The sequence below is a fragment of the Toxorhynchites rutilus genome, chromosome 1, assembly GCF_029784135.1.
Source record: "Toxorhynchites rutilus septentrionalis strain SRP chromosome 1, ASM2978413v1, whole genome shotgun sequence".
Lineage (NCBI taxonomy): Eukaryota > Metazoa > Arthropoda > Insecta > Diptera > Culicidae > Toxorhynchites > Toxorhynchites rutilus.
Window position 1 is genome coordinate 6,268,354 of NC_073744.1, and position 19,216 is coordinate 6,287,569.

The following is a 19,216-nucleotide window of genomic DNA, read 5'->3' on the forward strand; positions in this document are numbered from 1 at the left end:
TCCCCCGCCACGCCACGTCACGCCGAGTCGGGACCACGAAGGCAACGCCACCTGACGAGATTTTGACGAGTATTTGAATATGATTGATCGTGGTGTGGAACGTTGCAACCAGGGAATGACAGCTCCCATCGATTGACCGACGCTCTCTCTTCAAAGGATCCACAGCTTGCCGCCTGCGGATTGGGATGGGTGATTCCGAAGGCATTCCTTCTTCACTCAGTCAACGGGAAATTCTTCCGCAAGAAGTAATTTTCTCGGGGCGGCAAACCAAAGAAATAGTTGCCTCTGCTCGGCCGATTCGCGCTTATTTGCAGCAGAAAGACTGACAAAGGGTTAAGTGCCGTTTTATCCTTGATGTTTCATGGGAAAAGTGTCTCTGAGATTCCGTGGAATTTAATAACAAAAAGTCTGTTTCCCAAGGGAACACAACTCGGAGTGTATGATGCGCGGCTGATGTGGCTTTCGATTAGAAGTTTGAAACTCAGATTCTTCATGAGAAAATATTTATATTACATTGTAGACCGTGGCACTTATATAATACACAACATTGGAAGGATACAGAAGGACGGATTTCTCCATCGTCAGCCTCAGAGCGACTGCACGATCTAGAAGGAAGATTGGAAGCGAAAGGAAAATATATTTTTGCTGTAAGCGATGGAAAGATTTCAAATGGATACGATGGGGTGAGATTATGATGCGTAATAACTTGTAGGCGTCAATACCAGTGACGAGTTGGAGCTCCTGCATATGGCCCTAACCAGTCGCACATCATCCGGATTAAGTCGCCAGCCGCTCAGTTGACCCAGACTCTGCAGTTCCGGACAGCGATCCATCAACAGCTGCTTGGGATCGATACTTGTAAGAGCCGTTAATCACCTTCGAATCATGTTTGAGAACCTACCTCAACAGTTGCCACGGTCAAGTGGGGCGCTACCGTGAACCAAACGTCCTCCAGGCGGTAAAAATCTTTATCTATCACCAATGTGGCAATATCCTCATCATTGAAGGCGACCGTATCGATGGCGATTCGTTTCAGAGAAGTCGACAGACGAAGAAAGCTCATCAGCGCGGGTTCTGAGAGAGGACTGTGCAGAATTTCCAATCCTTGAAGATCGTTGAATCCGCGTGAACCCGCATAGGTGATGCTTTCCATCATATACATGTCAAGATCCACCAAATACGGACAGCATCGGATGAGCTGATGAAGTTCCATTATTCCACGGCCCTGCATGAGAGTCAGGTGTCGCACATGGTCTCCAGTGTTCTCCAAAAGCCCCAACAGCTCGGAGCAGCTGAATTTGCACAGTTTAAGTCGTAAGATATGGGTTTCCGAAAGTCTAGCAAGGGCACCCAATTCGGGGTAATCCAAGTAAACGTCCCTAAGTTCCGGACATGTGCTGACTATCGCATCAGCAGTTCGTGCACTAGTTTTGGTGTCATGGAGGTACCCTATTTTGCACTGGAAGGCTGGATCTTTGTTCTCGACTATATACAGCAGACTTCGGCCCACAAACGAATAGCTTCCGAAGCTAATAACATTCGGCAGGTTCAACGTCAAGAGAGCGACGTCTGTGTGGCAGATATTCTCCTCCCCCAGGGAACCAATGTCCACCACAGTTAGCAAATTTTTCGCAGCTCCATAGCAAAGATACTCTAGACCAATTTCCGTAATGTCCGTGTCGCCGCTGATATCCAAGTGTCGAAGATTCTTCGAGTAGTCCCCGATGTGCTTCAACAGGTCATCGTTCGCAATGTGGGGAATGATAAGTTTCGACAAATGTGGCAGGTGTTTGATGATCTCGTACATGAAACACATGTTCTCCTCCTTAACCCAAACACCCTTCATGTTAAGCTGCCGCAATCCCCTGCCCTGCTCGGCTATCACCTTCAGCGTTCGCTCATAGTAGGCCGATGGAAAAATCTCCGTAGATAACGATCGAACACCTTCGTTCAGGAACATCTGAAGGCAGCAGAAGCGAATCGCCGCCTCCAGCGAGTCCGAACACAATATAACTCGCAGTAAATCTTCGTACACGCAGCTTGGGGCACCCATATTCTCCAGGTAGGATTCAATCTCCGCCATCAGCAGTGTGAAATCCGGCTCCACGCCGAAGCTGTATGTCATCTGGAGCATATTGCCGACGGCGGCCACTACGGAGCCAGCCAGTTCCGCTAGGCATAGTTCGCTGAGCGAACGAACTGGTAACTTTTTCAGCATCTAACTAATTTTCTACGTGACACGCGAATAACACCGATTTGTTTACGTTTAGAATGAAACTAGCATCGCGGCTGCCTGCACTCGACGAATGCAAAACGTATATGGAAAAACGTTTTCCCCCTTCCTGCTTTCTGTGTCGTGTGTTTCTAAACAGAAATAGACGGTTGGCGCGTGCGCATCGGTGGACCCCTGCCGGTCCACCCAGGCTTAAGGAGGTCGACCTTGAGGCGTAGAAGCTGTAGGCTTTTTTCTGGCGTTATATAATGATGGAATCGATAGAGTATCCCAACCAATATATCGATCTTCACTCGAGGAGACACACTTCCGATTGATGATTTATCTCAATGCAGACGCAATAACTATACGAGCTGAACTATTATCTTCTTCCTTTCAACACGACGCCACTACGATAGGACTGACGGTTTTCACGGAAACAGAGGATATTCGAATCTCCGCGCCTCAAATTTTCCACCTGAATTGATTGAACTCACGAAATACCAACGAATCGAGAGGAACCACAGCTGACAACTGGTGCAATGTGCGTGGAGAGCGAGAAACAGCCGCAATTTGTTTGTGTTTTGGTGGGATCCTTCGTTAAGTTTATTTTTAGGTTTCATTTCGATGCCTGGTGCGTCGCGCGTGGTATCTATGTGGTTTTCGGCATTCAGATGCTATTTTCCCTACTACTTATGGCATCTGTCGTGCAGGGGGTTAATGTTTGGGTTTGTAGGTGGGATGTTTGTAAACAAACGGACACTGTTGCTATCGTGTATGGGGTGGAACAACATTCTAAATCCACTTCTATGGATAAAATGTTCCAATTTTCCAATTTTCCAATTTTCCAATTTTCCAATTTTCCAATTTTCCAATTTTCCAATTTTCCAATTTTCCAATTTTCCAATTTTCCAATTTTCCAATTTTCCAATTTTCCAATTTTCCGATTTTCCAATTATCCATTTTTTCAATTTTTCAATTTTCCAATTTTTCAATTTTCCAATTTTCCAATTTTCCAATTTTCCAATTTTCCAATTTTCCAATTTTCCAATTTTCCAATTTTCCAATTTTCCAATTTTCCAATTTTCCAATTTTCCAATTTTCCAATTTTCCAATTTTCCAATTTTCCAATTTTCCAATTTTCCATTTTTCCAATTTTCCAATTTTCCAATTTTCTAATTTTCCAATTTTCCAATTTTCCAATTTTCCAATTTTCCAATTTTCCAATTTTCCAATTTTCCAATTTTCTAATTTTCCAATTTTCCAATTTTCCAATTTTCCAATTTTCCAATTTTCCAATTTTCCAATTTTCCAATTTTCCAATTTTCCAATTTTCCAATTTTCCAATTTTCCAATTTTCCAATTTTCCAATTTTCCAATTTTCCAATTTTCCAATTTTCCAATTTTCCAATTTTCCAATTTTCCAATTTTCCAATTTTCCAATTTTCCAATTTTCCAATTTTCCAATTTTCCAATTTTCCAATTTTCCAATTTTCCAATTTTCCAATTTTCCAATTTTCCAATTTTCCAATTTTCCAATTTTCCAATTTTCCAATTTTCCAATTTTCCAATTTTCCAATTTTCCGATTTTCCAATTATCCATTTTTTCAATTTTTCAATTTTCCAATTTTTCAATTTTCCAATTTTCCAATTTTCCAATTTTCCAATTTTCCAATTTTCCAATTTTCCAATTTTCCAATTTTCCAATTTTCCATTTCTAATTTTTCAATTTTCCAATTTTCTAATTTTCCAATTTTCCAATTTTCCAATTTTCCAATTTTTATGGACGACCAAAATCCGTCCGTAATGCCCGAAAAACATTTGCCGGTTTTTCATCATTTTTATAGTATAATTTAAGGGGGTATTCTAGTGTAGAGACACGAATTTCGGAAGTTTTTTCGAACTCCGTAAAAATAAAACAAAGAATATTTTTACTATCCATTATATCATTATTCGTTTATCTATCTTTCAACAATAAAACAAAAATAGGACGGAAAAAAAATATTCATAATTAGAATAGTTACATGCTGGTGAAGTGAGGGTGTTCAAAAAAAAGTTGTGCCATGGCGTACACGATTCCAGTCCTTCTGGTTATCTGAAACAAAAAAATCGAACAGATTCTGAATCAGTAAAGATGTCGCTATGGCATGAATCTCGGACAAGTCAAAAACATGGGTTTTAACAAAATGGCGGCCGTTTGAAAACAAAAATGCTGTTTAAAACGTTTTTTTTGCGTTTACCGATTTTTTAAAAATAGTAAAATTAAAAAGTTATAATTTTTTATTGGTTCATGCGATAGAGAGATGTATGCAGATTATTTTCATATAAATTTGACATAAATCGGTTCAGTAGAACTTGAGATATCGAGTACGCCAGTTAGAAAAAACTAGTTCCGAGAGAAACGCGTTTGAAGTTCATTGTGATGGCCGTAACAGGTTAGATACCACATCACTAAGATGGCTCTAACTAGGTAAATAATAGGATTTTCGATAAGTCCTTTCTAGAGTATATTCTTGAATGCCTAAACTACAGAAATATGGTAAAAAAAAATTTCGATTTTTTCAGATTTCTAGACTAGAATACCCCCTTAACAAAATTAACACGTGCGATTGCGATTTCGATTGTGCGATTGCTAAAACGATCCATATTGTAAAATGGCAGACATTCAACTAACGATATGACGCTTTGGTTGACAGCTATGTCAAACGGTTGTCAGCGCAGGGCTGTATACTTTCGGAAGCCCGAAATGGAAAACCCTGTGATATATCATATAAAACAAACTATCAAACAATCGAAAAATCTCCAAACGGGAATACCTGATTGGTCGAAATTGAAGATACGGAGAAATCGGCATTGTAAATACATCAAAGTAAAGGGAACTTTTGCTCCCACCGAAGTGTGTTCCCTAACAGAGACATTAAAACCCATCAGCCTGAGGAAAATCTGCATTGCAAACACATGAAAGTAGGGGGATCTTTCGTTCCATCTAAATGTGTTTCCAAACAGAGACATCAAAACCAAGCTGCCTGGGGGAAATCAGCATTGCAAATACATGAGAGCGCAGGGGGGAGCTTTTGTTTCCACCGACATGTATTCCCTGACAGAGATTTCAAATTCAAGGTTTCTGGGTCATTGATATGAAATTTCACGAATTGAAAAATCAAATGAACTGAACAGGACTCATGTTTGATAGAATATAAATAAAATTTAAATTTGCAATTTTTCTGATCATACATTGTAAAACTTTTAGCACAAGTGTAAGTGTAAAATTGTATATGGTAGCGATTGTGTTAAAATGACTTGAAATATGAAAATATGTTTTTCTCAAAAGGAAGTTCATGCAACGAGAAAAATTGGAAAAATGAAGGAGTTCCGTGTTCCGTTGGGTTTAAAACGAAAATTAAAATGGGTTGAATAAACACTCAGAAAGTAAAAATCATAAATGAAATTACCTTTTCCATTTCAAATATATTTTGTCTATAATAAAGTAACACCTTTTTTTACTGGTGAGAAAAATTGATAATTTTGTTCGATAATGATAATTATCTTATATTACTTTGATGAGCTTTTGACGTGGGACTACGTCTAACCGGAGTATATGGGGGGTAAAATGAAAACCTAAACACAGAACAAGCAGGAAAAAATTAAAGATTCCGATTGCTTATTACTTGAACATTTCTTACTGGATCGGAAAGATGTTTGCATCAATTGATAGGGAATGTTTCTACGCTTCTATCGCAATTAATAAAATGTTATTTTTCATTAGATGAACAATTGAATAACTGTAAAATGTTAAGCGTTATCTAAACGCCCTAACTGACTTATTTTGATTGGTCCAATCTACGGTTTCCCTAACACAGCCATCAAAACCAAGCAGCTTTGGGGAAATCGGCATTGCAAATACATGAAAGTATGGGAATTTTTGTTCTCACCGAAATGTGTTCCCTAACACAGACTTCAAAACCAAGGAGCGTTGGAGTGATCGGCATTGCAAATACATGAAAGTCGGGGGTATTTTTGATCCGACTAAAATGTGTTTCCATTACACAGACTTCAAATACATGGAGCGTGTGGAAATTGGCATTCCAAATACGGGGGCTTTGTTGTTCCGACTGAAATGTGTTTGCCTAACAAGATGTTTGGGGAAATCGGCTCTGCAAATAAATGCAAACTGCAAGTACTTTTGTACTCGCTTGCCTTTGTGTAAACTGGAATATTTTTCCTTAAAACGGTCTACCGAAGGTACTTCTGCACTAGCATGTTTTTTTTGCACTCCGAAAAGTGTTTTACTAACACGGATTACAAATGCGGGTACGAATACCACGCTTTGGCTCGGTTATTCAAGATTGCATTGAAGGATATGCCTCCATGTGTTTTGCTCACTGTCTACGCATACTATTTGATGATTAGGCAAAATGTTGATAACCATTTGCTGCGATGATGCCTATTGATTAAACAATATGCGTTCGGCGTATAATGTCAAAATCGAAACTGAGTGCCTGAAGTTCATCAAATCAAGCAAATTCGCGGTTCGAGAAGTACGTACACTTGAGAGATGCAAACTTCAGAAGGAAACGTAAAATTAAATAATCGTTTGATAATTCTTCCATTCACATATTTTGTCCTAGGCATCATACCAAACGTAGAAGGACTGTCATTAAATTTACTTGTAACGAAGAACATAATCTATCACAATGGATGAATTGACCTTACATGGAATTATGCAATCTTATTACTCATAAAGTAAATATATTGAATTCAATTGAATTCGAGAATTGTTTCATTCAATCAAAAATTCAATCAATACAGACAAATGATTGGTACGATAAGGTAGTCCCACGTGAACCTTGCGGTTATATCATAGATATAACCCACCCATTTTTTTTCTTCATTTCATCCATACATAACACAGGAGCCATCTCGTTCAGGGCCACAGATGGTGGCTTTCATCATATTTAATTCCACTTTGGCATCTTCTATCTTGATACGCACCATCCAATGACTAATCACCATTCTTCTATCATCATCACTCGGTTGTGAACAAACAATACCTAACAACCAGACAAAACGGCTCTATTCCGGGCCACGAAATCTTTATCGAAGAATTTAACAATGTAAATATTCAAACATATCCAGAACAACAGATAGCCTAACGGAGTCCTACGTCAACTATGCGGTCGTGTCTCGGACACAACCCGTCCTGTGACTTTTTTGTTTTTTGAATGTTTTGTGCCTGAACACAACAATAAAGTTCAAATGGACAATTTTCTAAATGAAGATAGTTATTATATCCTACACTATATACTTCAATTCAACCGATTTCTTATATATCTTTGGAAATTTGGAAAAAATAAGTGTTTCTATAGTTGTGAAACGCAGTGTACTACCAAACAAGCAGGTGACCACTTTGCCCCCCCCCCCATGACAAATTTGGCCCCACCACCTCTACAGAGAAAACCTACAAGACACAACTCTGGATTATTGTTGAATATAAATAAGTTTAGTTTATAATCAACTGTTGTGTAATTTATTCACGGCCGTCAGGATGACCAGAGATACATATTAGATGACCTCTAAGATGGTAACAAGTTATCGAACAAAACGGTGGCTTAAATCGGATCATTTTAACTATGCTTAATCAAGTTATGAAGTTTACGAAAAAATAATGGATTTCGAGCCCCGCTTTCAAAATGACGCAAAAGTAGCAAGGTAAATCACGTTTTGGACTCCGAGTTACCAGGGATCTTTTCTTTCTTGAACCTGTCGCATAGGATAACCGCAACATTGCACAAAACTCCCGGTAGCATCTTGGGTCATAACTGTTGAAAATCAAACTAAAATCTTCACCCGAATGACTAAATCTCACACAGCTTCCAGCCGTCGTCATCACCGCCACTATCATTACCACCCGCTTCACAGCCTCTCGCCGCTTCGGAGATAGACTTGTGCGCCAATTCCGATCCTCTTTTGTCTCATGCGCAACCAACATGCTGCTGCTGCTGCTGTTGCTGCTACCTTTGGGCTCTTGGGCTGATTGACCAAGCGCAAAAGCGAGCGAGAGCCAGGTAAATTTCAAACCTTGTTGCTTTCGCGTTCGCAGTCACACGCACACATACTCGTTTCGAGGCAACTTTTTTAGCAATCTTCGTTGCTTGCGCATCGCATCGGAGGGCTCTGCGCGCGGCTTGGCTCACCTGTGAGGCGCGCTCTGTATCCGTACACACGGCTTACTTGGATGCTTTTTCTGCTTGGTTCGACTTGGTGTGGTATTGGTGCAACAGGTCGAAACGGTACCGTTTGAGTCACCACCAGGTTTCTCCGTGCGCTCAGTTGCAGTTCGATGGCCGTCGCGTAAACTCCTTGCGCAGAAGAGGAGATAGATTGTTGATTTTTTTTATTGTGTATTGTTTTTTGTATGTTAAGATACAAAGCTCGTTTTCGTTGTTGTTGTTGTTGTGTCGTTTTTGTGCACTTATTTCGTTGTGCTGCGCCGGATTCCGCGCGTCTGTCTGTTTGTGTACGTGCTGTGGCGGCGACTGCTGCTGCTCCTGCTTGAAGCGCATAAGCGGTGTGTTTAAATGTTTTTTTTTCGGTGTTATTTCTGTGTGCCAACGTCTAACTTGTTTCCTGTGGCTTCTCGGGGGGCCAACAGTGAGAGCTACAGGCTTTCTGTGCTGTGTGTTACTTGCGCCAGATTTCATATCGAAGAATCGAACACAAGCATTTAGTGTGTGATGGCGCACGCAGGGGGTGGAAACAAGTTGGTTCAACAACTTTCCTCCGAGTGCAGCATAGATGTGCTCTGAAGCTGAAGCTGTGGTTGATTTTTGTGCTAATTAACTTTGTGTACATACAAATATATAGCTGACGTTCGATTCTGAATGAACGATTTTTATTTAAACTGTGGAATGTTCCGGAAATGTGTGGCTGTCATCTGTTCTCTGGAAGCGAGAGATAATGGAAAAGATAATCCTGGATTGCTTTGATTAATGAGGTGTTTCTGACATTAATTAACGTCTGTCAGTGAATGTGAAAAATCGTCCTCGGGGAAATGGGTACGAATCAAAGAATTTGCCTAATCTCTGCTGTAAGCTGTTGAGAAAACACAAACAAAACACTCCCCCTCTTAATCATCATTGCTATCAGGTAGACACGTCGTCGAAGCCACCTTGGTTTACAGTTCCTTTGCAAATATTGATGTTTGACTTCATTTCGACCTCCCCTCCTTCAGTTCTCGACAGGGAACACCTTTTTTCGACGGCTCCACTTTAATTACGACTGCCTGTCGACTGTTGTCGACTCTGCCTGTAGCAGATGATGACGAATCAACCCGGTCGACCGATTGTCAAATTTACCGCACACCACAAGCAAACCGTTGGTGGTAAATGGTGGCTTTGCTCAGCTGTTTCGGCTGATAAGAGGCTTCCCCTTTTTCGATTGCCCAACACTCTCGGTTGTGTATATCATCAAACAAACAAATAAAAACTAAACGGCGCTTCCTCGCTCTGCTTGTCTGCTTCCCCGACCGACTCGGATACTGTCACCTTGTTCAAACCCAACAACAACAACCCGCACTGCACCCGGTTCCCGGAACAACAAGGGCTGGCTGCGAGCTGATAAGATTCAATACTTTCCAAGCGCTCGTCTTATGTTGTTTCGGGGAAGCTCAGCAAATTTGGCGGACACCCCGTCTCTCCGAGGCGCGAGCTGACGAATCGTTTCCCCCTCTCACCAGAGGGGTGGCAACTCGCTGACAATTCGGAGGGGGTCATTCGCGTACGCACGGCGAACGGTTCAGCGCACGACTCGCATCACAGCGCTCAACAGCGGGGTTTTAGCACTGTGATCGTGGGAATCCTGCGCCCTCTGACATGCGGCCATGCGTGAAGAATAAACCAGCTGGAAAACGACAAAATGAATGGAACAGAGAAGCAACAAAAAAAAAAAACGCCAGACAAGACCCAAGGCATAATGCATGAGAATTTGAAGGGTTTGAGTTGTTTGGGTTATGATCCCTTTCCCAGGTTTGTCTTTTTTTTAAATATTATTATCAAAGAAGGGCAAAAAAGAGTATGGGAATATATGTGCTTTCACAACAACCGGAGGAAGTTGCGGTGAGTTTCGGTTCTGCGTCAGAGTTCAGCTCTGGGAGTTTCGAAATAGTGACAGGTTCGTATAATGCGATCAAGGTGTCGAACACGGCGCGGAGTATTTACGGGGTACAACATCCCAACAGAAGGAGAGTGGAAGAGGATGGGAAATGTTGGCCCGGTGTGAACCTGAACCTGATAATAATCGTCCGAATAATGGTGTTTTGTGCGTCAGCAGCCGTAACCCAGTGGAGGCTTCTTTTGTTTGTGAGTTTGGGAAGCTTTCCGAGGATGATCTCTTCGTCCGTTATTCGTAACGATGCCTCTGAGCGCTCGTGTGTGCAATGATGGTACAGTTTCGATAAAGTGATTTTTTTGGGTTTCCAATCTTTGCTATGTATTAAGTTTTACCCAGAAATATGCGAAAAATTGGGTGACCTACAAAAATCATCTGTGCTTCATAGCGTATCACTCAATAAACTTCAGGTTCAATGCATGAATGGCAGCTCTGTCGGCAGAATTATATGGTTTATGCATAGCAATGAGCCGATGAATCCCAAGATGGCAGAATTTGGGTTCGGCACTAGTCAAACATAACTATCCGGGAAGTCACTATAAAACGCAAAGTGTCAGTCCATTTGTCCAGAAAAATATGAAACGCTTACAAACTGCAGAAGGTACCAGGGCCCAAAATCTTTGAAAATGAATACAGGTCGGACTCGATTATATATAATCGCAATTTCACTTTCAACGTTAATTTTTTCGAATCCAATACATAATCGAATCACAAACAAGCTATTTTTCTATTAATGTTTGACATTCATACATTAATGAAAAAAAATGTTTTCTTGAGATTCGAATATGTATAGGATTTGAAAATAATTGTTGATAAAAAATGGTCGACTATATATAATCGAGTCCGACCTGTAATGAAAATCGACTCTCCGATCAGTCGCTTCGCTTCGACTAGGATTAGTTCGGCATTCGCCGTCAACATGGTTTGAATTGGCCAGAAATGAATTGACGAGTGGGAATGACTGATTGAATTCTACCAAATGGTTATTCTAATTGACGTGACTAATGAATACAAATCTGTCTCTTTCCATTCAATCTGACTTTAATCCACACTACTACTCCCCCTGACACGAATCTCGTTATCCGTGTACATAATGATCCCCGATAATCGTTCCATGATTCGATTAATCGAAAACTTCCCTCAGAAATCGATTATTAAGCGAATGAATACAGGCAAAAAAGAAAAACAAAAAAAGTACGGCCGCTGCAGTTTCATCCATTTTCAGGTGGAATAAACACTTTTTGACGTAGAACTACGTATTTCATAAAAGGTGCCAAATCAGAAAACAGGTCACGTTTTTATGAAATAAAGTTAACGTTAATAACTATTTTTGCCACAAACGGATTTTGGCGATTTACATACCAAACGAATCGGAAAATCCCTAAGATTTGTTTGATATGCTATACATTACAATCCCGTAGTCTGTATATGGTTTAAACTGATGAAAATTGGAAGCACTCCCATTTCCGCATACATTTGTTCTGTCCATTTGTGTGCTTTCCCGAACAGAGCTGTCAATAATGAGCAGCTTATCGACGAGCAACGAAGGGGAAATCGTGAGATGTAAGGTCTCCGTGAACAAAGGAAAAGAAGAAGAACGAAGTGGAATATTTGCCTAGAGTATAAACAGTGGATCTCGCTGAGGCAAACTTTCATTCTTCGTGAGGAAATCGACTGAACAACATTGTTGCTGGGCGAGCTGGACGGCGACGGATCGAATGACTTTCTAAAGGCAATGGGGGTGGAGGAGTAATGTGATGGATAAAGTTTTCCAAGGGCCTTTTTGAAGTTTAGAGACGAATGAACTGAAGAAGTTTAAAGTCTCAAGCAAGGAAGGAAGGCAAACTTTCAGTATCGTTCTGTATTAAAAACAATGAATATCGCTTGTTCTTCCTTGTTTTGCATCATCACATGTCTTCGTTTCGGATTGAGCTGTGGACGCGACCAAATTACTCACTCGCTGATGTCTCTGGCATTGCAATCATTGCATCAAACTGACGCCATTGCATTAAGGTTCTGAGCTACACGATTGTGTGGGGAATCATCAAGCTAGGCTATCGTCAGCTCACAAAGAAAATAATGTTCTGGAATTTTGTCAGTGATTTGGTTTCGCATGATGGTAAGAAAATTTTCTCCACAAAGGATGACAGCTAAGCTAATCTAGACTGGCAATATAAACAGAAAGGGCTTCTGTTGAGAAGTGTGCAAAACGGAGATAAGTGTTTGTATATTTAGTTGCCTCAAGCCATCGATATATGGATATTTGTGTGCCTACGTGGGTGCTTCATAACCCGTACGTAAAAATAGTGCATCTTCGCTACGCTAAAACCCCATTTGTATCTGTTCCCGTGGCCCTGTAACGAATCGCCTAATTTTTTTTTATGCTATGATTGACGATTATTTTGTGTTGTAAATTATGCAGTCGTAATGATAAATATAAACAAGGAGGGGAAACTGACGCTATGGTGAAGCAGGTGTTGAAGTTGTGCACCAACAAATTATTTGAGGAATACCAAGTTGTTCAATAAGTTATATTAAGTTATTAATTTATTTGGACTCGCGTGGCAGTCGCAAAACTGATGTCAACTAGGATTGCATTTGCGGTAATCTTGATCATAATGAAGCAGTGCTACTCTTTTCGAGGTTGTTGAGATTAACAGATAGAGTTTAATTCGTTTATTTAGTCACCAAGAAAGTAAATGTCGTTCTGGAATGTTGTATGTGATTGTGTTTCGCTTGCCAGTAGCAAAACTTTCTCCACTAAAGGTTGACAGCTGCGCTTATCTAGAGCATGTATTGTACTGCGAGCACAAGAATGAATCATCAAACAATTATCATCAAATGATTCTACAATACGAGGGTCACTATTTATATTTCGGGAATTGGCGACACTGATGTCATGTGAGTCCATCTGACGGTTCCATCGTAAAGTTTGACATTTTCGACGATATACGTACTCAGAACATTTTGTCATACGGACGCTATTTGTTTATTTTATATTTAGTTGAAAGTTTGGTCTCGGCTAAAAAAATGGAACTGAATCGTGAACATTTTCGTGCGATGATTTTTTACGACTTTCGACGTGGATTATCACAACAAGAGTGCGTCAATCAACTTAATTTGACTTTTGGCGATGAAGCTCCATCAAAAACCACTGTGTATCGCTGGTATAGTGAATTCAATCGTGGTCGTAGTTCGCTGTCCGACGAGTTTCGTGAAGGTCGTCCAAAATCGACTGTAGTACCAGAATACATCGATGCTGTGCACGAAATGATTAAGCAAGATCGTCATGTAACCTATTGTGAGATTCAGGCATCCCTAAGCATTAGTTCCACCAGCATATATGCGATTTTACATGAACACTTAGTTGTGCGAAAATTATGTTCACGTTGGATCCCACATAATTTGACAATCGCTCAAAGAAAAGGCTCGTGTCGATTGGAATAAATGCTTTGAAAATTGGTTTAAGCGCATGCAAAAGTGTATCGATCATCGTGGCGAGTACTTTGAAAAACAATAAAAATATATTCGCAGCTTAACTATTTGTTTTTGTTCCTATTCCCGAAATAAAAATAGTGACCCTCGTAAAAACATTCCAGAGCGACCAAACCGGTAGAATGGTTATTTTAAGAATTTCGTAGCATTATATAATAATAACCGCAGTTATAAACAAGCGACTTGAATTAAACCACAGCGTAGTTCTACGTCAACAATGCGGTCGTGTCTCGAACACAACCTCCTATAACTTTTTTGAATACAGATGGCTTTCTAGCAAATGAGAAATATTAGTCTAACTAATTATTTTCCGCAGTGTTACGATTAATCGATTATTTGTGTCGACTAATCGTATCGAATAACAAACTGCTGAAAAGTATTCGATTAGTTGATTGCAGCCCGCGACGCCGGGGAAGCGCGCCAGCTCGTCGCTACCAGAGGCTTTTAACAGGTAAGCAGTTGGCTTAAGTGCCACTCCCGCGGGGGAGACCAACCGCCGTGTTCTCGCTATGCCTGGCGATGAGCCACTCAATACCTGAGGGCGGGTTTGTCTTTTTCTTACAAACCCTGGTTGATTCCCCGGCTTTTACCCTCGCTACGAGACGGACCCGCGATACCGTTTGTCCTTTCAAGTTTAAAGCATATGTAGTATAAAAAGTAGAAGTTGAAGTTGTTGATTCATGCAAGCTGGGGGTACTTCTGCACCCGCATGTTTTGTTTTGCACCCCAAAAAGCGTTTTCCTAACACGGGTTACAAAAGCGGATACGAACACACCGCTTTAGCTCGGTTATTCAAGATTGCATTGAAGGATATGCCTCCATGTGTTTTGCTCACTGTCTACGCATACTATTTGATGATTAGGCAAAATGTTGATAACCATTTGCTGCGATGATGCCTATTAATTAAACAATATGCGTTCGACGTATAATGTTAAAATCGAAACTGAGTGCCTGAAGTTCATCAAATCAAGCAAATTCGCGTTTCGAGAAGTACGTACACTTGAGAGATGCAAACTTCAGATAGTAAAATAAAATGATCGTTTGATAATTCTTCCGTTCACATATTTTATCCTAGGCATCATACCAAACGAAAAGGACTGTCATTAAATTTACTCTATCACAATGCATTAATTCACCTTACATGGCATTTGTTAAATCTTTTTGACGTAGGATTACGTCTTTCGGGAACATATTGGGGTACAAATTGAAAATCGAAAATCGATTACATCGTGTAAATTGTCGAATTTCAAACGCTTATTGCTCTGTCATTTCATGATGGATTGATGAAATTTTTGAGTCAATCGGTTTCGGCACTCCATAACAATTTTTTATATTGAAGAAAATAATATATGTTATGAAACTAACTATCGAACAATTGAAAAATCTCATCCCATATCCTAACTTAAATACCCACTTCTGATTGGTCGAAATTGACGACACATGCGGTGGTTCCCTAACAGAGACATCAAAACCAAGCTGCCTGGGGGAAATCAGCATTGCAAATACATAAAAGTAGGGGCAGCTTTTGCTCCCACACGAAATGTGTTCCCTAACAGAGACATCAAAACCAAGCTGGTTGGGAGAAATCGGCATTGCAAACATATGCAATCAAACGGCAGTCCTACGTCTACCTTGCGGTTACATCATAGATATAACCCATCTCTGAGTAAACGAAAGCTCACAAAACAATGTCAAATCATTCCACACACCCTAACCAAAAATTTGTTTACTCTCACCGCGTGCACACAATGCAAACGATGATCCTAGAGTATGACTTGATTCACGAGCATAAGTTTCATTTCCCCTTTTTTTCCCCATACCCGCTGTCTGTTTATATCAAACCACAACCAGCAGCAGCAGCAACAGCAGTAGATATCCATTTTTCACCCTCGACTCGGCGGACCGGAAAAAAGTCACGTTCAGCAGGTGGCGGCAGTCTGTCCCGGTGGTGATGGTGGGGGGTAATAATTTTGCGAGCGCCCATCCTCCCCGGGGCGGTTAAGCGGTTTGTCATTTATGAAATCGCGCGTACACACGAAGAAACACACGCGCGCGCTTCTCTCGCAAGTGTCGGGGTGCTTATCAGTAGCAGCGCCCGAAGTGTGTCGCCGCCTAGCTTCGGCTTCAGCAAAACGTTTGTTTTGTGCTGTTTGAGTAGCCGCCGATGGCGGAACAGGTGACAGTTACCCAATGTGACACATTTCTCGTTTTTTTTCCTCTGTCTCTCCCCGCAGAAACGCGAATATTCGACACCGCATAAATCCCGGCGACCTGTCGAAATATGGCGACGAAAGGTGAATGAATATCGAAGATAAGAGCGCTGAAGCGTTGTTACGTGAGTGAAGTGGTGCGCGTGTTTGGCAACGGACTCGTCGAATTTGATGCACGATACGAAGCAATGGAGTGTAACGAAGAAGAAGAATAAGTGTTTGATTCTTATCAGTTGATGCAATTTCATTTGCAGTTAATGCCGAAGTGAATGTCAGTGGAACACCGGTCCCAAAAAGCCATGCCTACTTGTTGATTGTTTGGTGTGCCTTTTCCGTGGAAGTTAAATAGCACACGCGAAATAGCGTTGCACTCATAAAAAAAACTGTGTGAAGTGTGGATAAAATCGAAAAAAAAATTATCGCTGGTCTATCATCGACTGAAAGAAGAAAAAGCGTGGAAAAAATGGTTGAATAAATAACAGTGCGCCCCGTGTCCATTGTGTGTGTTCATGGAACCGTTCGAAAGCGGGAACTTTAGTACACAAAATTGTGCGGTGAAGCGCAGCATGAAGACCGAAAACCACACCGTTCGTTGGTCGATTCAATGAAATTGGTTTCCCAAAGCGCCCTGGAAAAACTCAATTGAATTAACCAACCAACCGTTGTGCGAATCATTGGTGCGAGGAGAAGCCGCCGTGTCGGGCAAACAGAAGGCAAACAAACTATATATATATATTCAGTGTGTAGGGTTTTCGTGAATCACGCCGCTAGATGCCACCACAGATCTTGCCTTCCAAGATGCAATCCCGCGAGCATCCGTTCAATCGTTCGACGCGTCCTTTGCTGGAGCGTCGAGCCAACATGGCGCAGCCACAGGTGCTCAGCAGTAAGCAAAGCAACGCCAAGAAAGTCAACCCGACCCGTGGGTACAATGACTTCAACCTTATTACCCAACAGTACGAGAACATCAACTCCAACAACGGCTATCCATACGGTAGCCCACCATCGCCGACGTCGACCCACCTCAATAACTACGACTTCCAGTTTTCGGACGTGAATGGGCCTCACTACAGGCCGGTGGCACCGGTCGCAAACTTTTTCAACGCTAGCACTAACCGCAACAACAGTGACCATGAGGATGACGACGATTATGACGAGCTCGTGTACCGGCACAACCAGCTCAATGTACACGGAGGAGGAGGAGGAGTGGTTGTTGGTACGGCAAATGTGGCTCGACGGCGTCTGATCGATTTGCCTGTCGACGCTAGAAGATCACCACCGCCACCGATTCCGCCGCAACGGATCATCCCAGTGGAGACTGTGCCGCCTCCGCCACGCGGCGATACCCCCGAGAACGAGGGACCTTTCGTGTTTGGCGTTCATCATCCGAACACGTTCACACCGGCCTACGATAAAGCCAAGGATGTCGTCAACAGTCCCAACTCGTCCATGCAGGTATGTCGATTTATCATCCAATAGTTGCATACAAAGCAAACAAAAGTGAGGGAAAAAAGAACAACCCTGACTCAGGTAGAGCTCTCTGCAGCATGCATTCAATTACCGGGAATGATTTAGTTGTTTTTCACTGCACCAGAGATTTGTTACTCTCTGACTCCGAAAAACCCTCGGTTCAGTTCGGTTGGGTTCGTACAATTTATCGATTTGGATCGAACAAAGCGAAAAGTAGACTGTAACTTTCAGGCTTTTGCAGAACATATGTTTTCTCAGCAGCACTGCGGCCGAGGTGCGATGGGAAGGGAATGGGAAAATTTTATAGCTTTTTGAAACATCCTGCCGGCAAGCGAGCTTTGTTTCGAATCATCCGACAGAGAGAGTGAGCGAGTCATGGCCATAAATCCTGCTGCCAAATTAACTGACAGACAATTGACGGGTGTTTCAGTTTTCCCTTCCCGTTGTTCGCCGACACTGATGGAATGTGGAGATTGATGATCTCACCGTTGACTTTGTGCCACTAGACTTTTCCTCTTCCTGCGATGAAACGCACCGAGCCGTCAAATTGGAGTGAATTTGAATTGTGCTAGCTTTCGCGATTATCGGAAGGATGCGTGCTGTAAACCGCCCCTAAAAATAGGGGCGGTTCCTGAGTGGCCATTACGGCGCGGAGCGGCGTGGGAGTGAATTGTGAGAATCTAACTCGAAATGGGTCGTTACATTGTGGCAGGGGAAGTTTATGGCACTGTTGTTTCACCTAGATTTTGGTACATGCTAAGATGTTTTTTATACAGTGATCCGTATCGTGGAAATTTCATCTGATCCATTGTTGAAAAACAGTCATCGCTAATATTTGCTTTCAGAAGGCGGTTTAATTCAGAATTGGAATATTACATCAACGGTCCTAATGTTGTCCATTCCGATGCTGATTCAAAATTTCTTAGCCAAGTCACGAATAGAGATAGATTGATGCTTACGAATAGAATTCACGATGGTCTGGTCCAATCCGGGTCACTAGAACCGGGCTTATGTCCACTTTTTGGCGGATCCTCCAGGGAACACTCATTGCCAAACTTCTCAATTAACACTTCGTCGCCCACAGCGATTCGGTCGAGTTTATTTCGGGGCCCAAATTCAACTGTCGGTGCGCTAGAGAAATAAGCGGGCAACGATAATAATGAATTCGGGTTCGATTCAGGACTACTTTTCTATTGAATCCAAATGAAATCAACCGACTGCTGGTTAGAAAACGTATAACAATAAGTTTTCAGTTAATTATACAGTGTTGGAAATGATAATAAAAAATGAAATTCAACCGAACGTACTTGCTTTATATACGAGGGTCGTTCAAAAAATAAGTTTCAGTGCCTCAGAAATCGCGGAAAAATAAATTTAGGAAAAAAAACAAGGTGATTTTCGTGTTCTACGTTTTATTTTCTATTTTTCTACATAATCGCCGTAACGCTCGAGGCATTTTTCATAGCGTGGCACGAGTTTTTCTATTCCGATCGCGAAGTGCGTAGCGTCCAACTTTTTGAAGTACGATGTAACTACGTTACGAATTTCTTCAGTGTTTTCGAATCGTTGACCGCCGAACACCTGTTTTATCGTCGGGAATAAGTGGTAGTCGCTAGGAGCCAGGTATGGGGAGTAAGGAGGATGCTCGAACACAGTCCATTTG

At 41.6% G+C, this 19,216-nt stretch overlaps 2 protein-coding genes across 6 annotated transcripts in view; one reads left to right on the forward strand and one right to left on the reverse strand.

Annotated features, from left to right (window-relative positions):
• Positions 1-486: 486 nt before the first annotated feature.
• Positions 487-2,761, reverse strand: LOC129776421 (uncharacterized). 2 transcript variants are annotated; one of them, XM_055782064.1, is made up of 3 exons: positions 902-2,761; positions 723-839; positions 487-605 (listed from the first exon to the last, which is right to left on the reverse strand). In XM_055782064.1, the coding sequence occupies exons 1-3, from the start codon at positions 2,216-2,218 to the stop codon at positions 588-590; spliced, it is 1,452 nt and encodes a 483-aa protein (XP_055638039.1). In that variant the 5' UTR covers positions 2,219-2,761; the 3' UTR covers positions 487-587. The 2 variants fall into 2 exon arrangements, with proteins under 2 accessions (XP_055638039.1, XP_055638030.1); XM_055782055.1 differs by having other exon boundaries at positions 525-839.
• A 5,792-nt stretch (positions 2,762-8,553) lies between these two features.
• Positions 8,554-19,216, forward strand: part of LOC129762022 (uncharacterized) — a 118,086-nt gene continuing 107,423 nt past the window's right edge. The window contains exons 1-3 of one of the 4 annotated variants that reach the window (XM_055759973.1): positions 8,554-8,780; positions 9,077-9,206; positions 16,108-17,538. In XM_055759973.1, coding sequence (XP_055615948.1) covers positions 16,855-17,538 — 684 coding nt within the window. In that variant the 5' untranslated portion in view covers positions 8,554-8,780; positions 9,077-9,206; positions 16,108-16,854. The remainder of the gene's footprint in view (positions 8,781-9,076; positions 9,207-16,107; positions 17,539-19,216) is intronic. The other 3 variants (XM_055759972.1, XM_055759974.1, XM_055759975.1) reach the window with 3 other exon arrangements.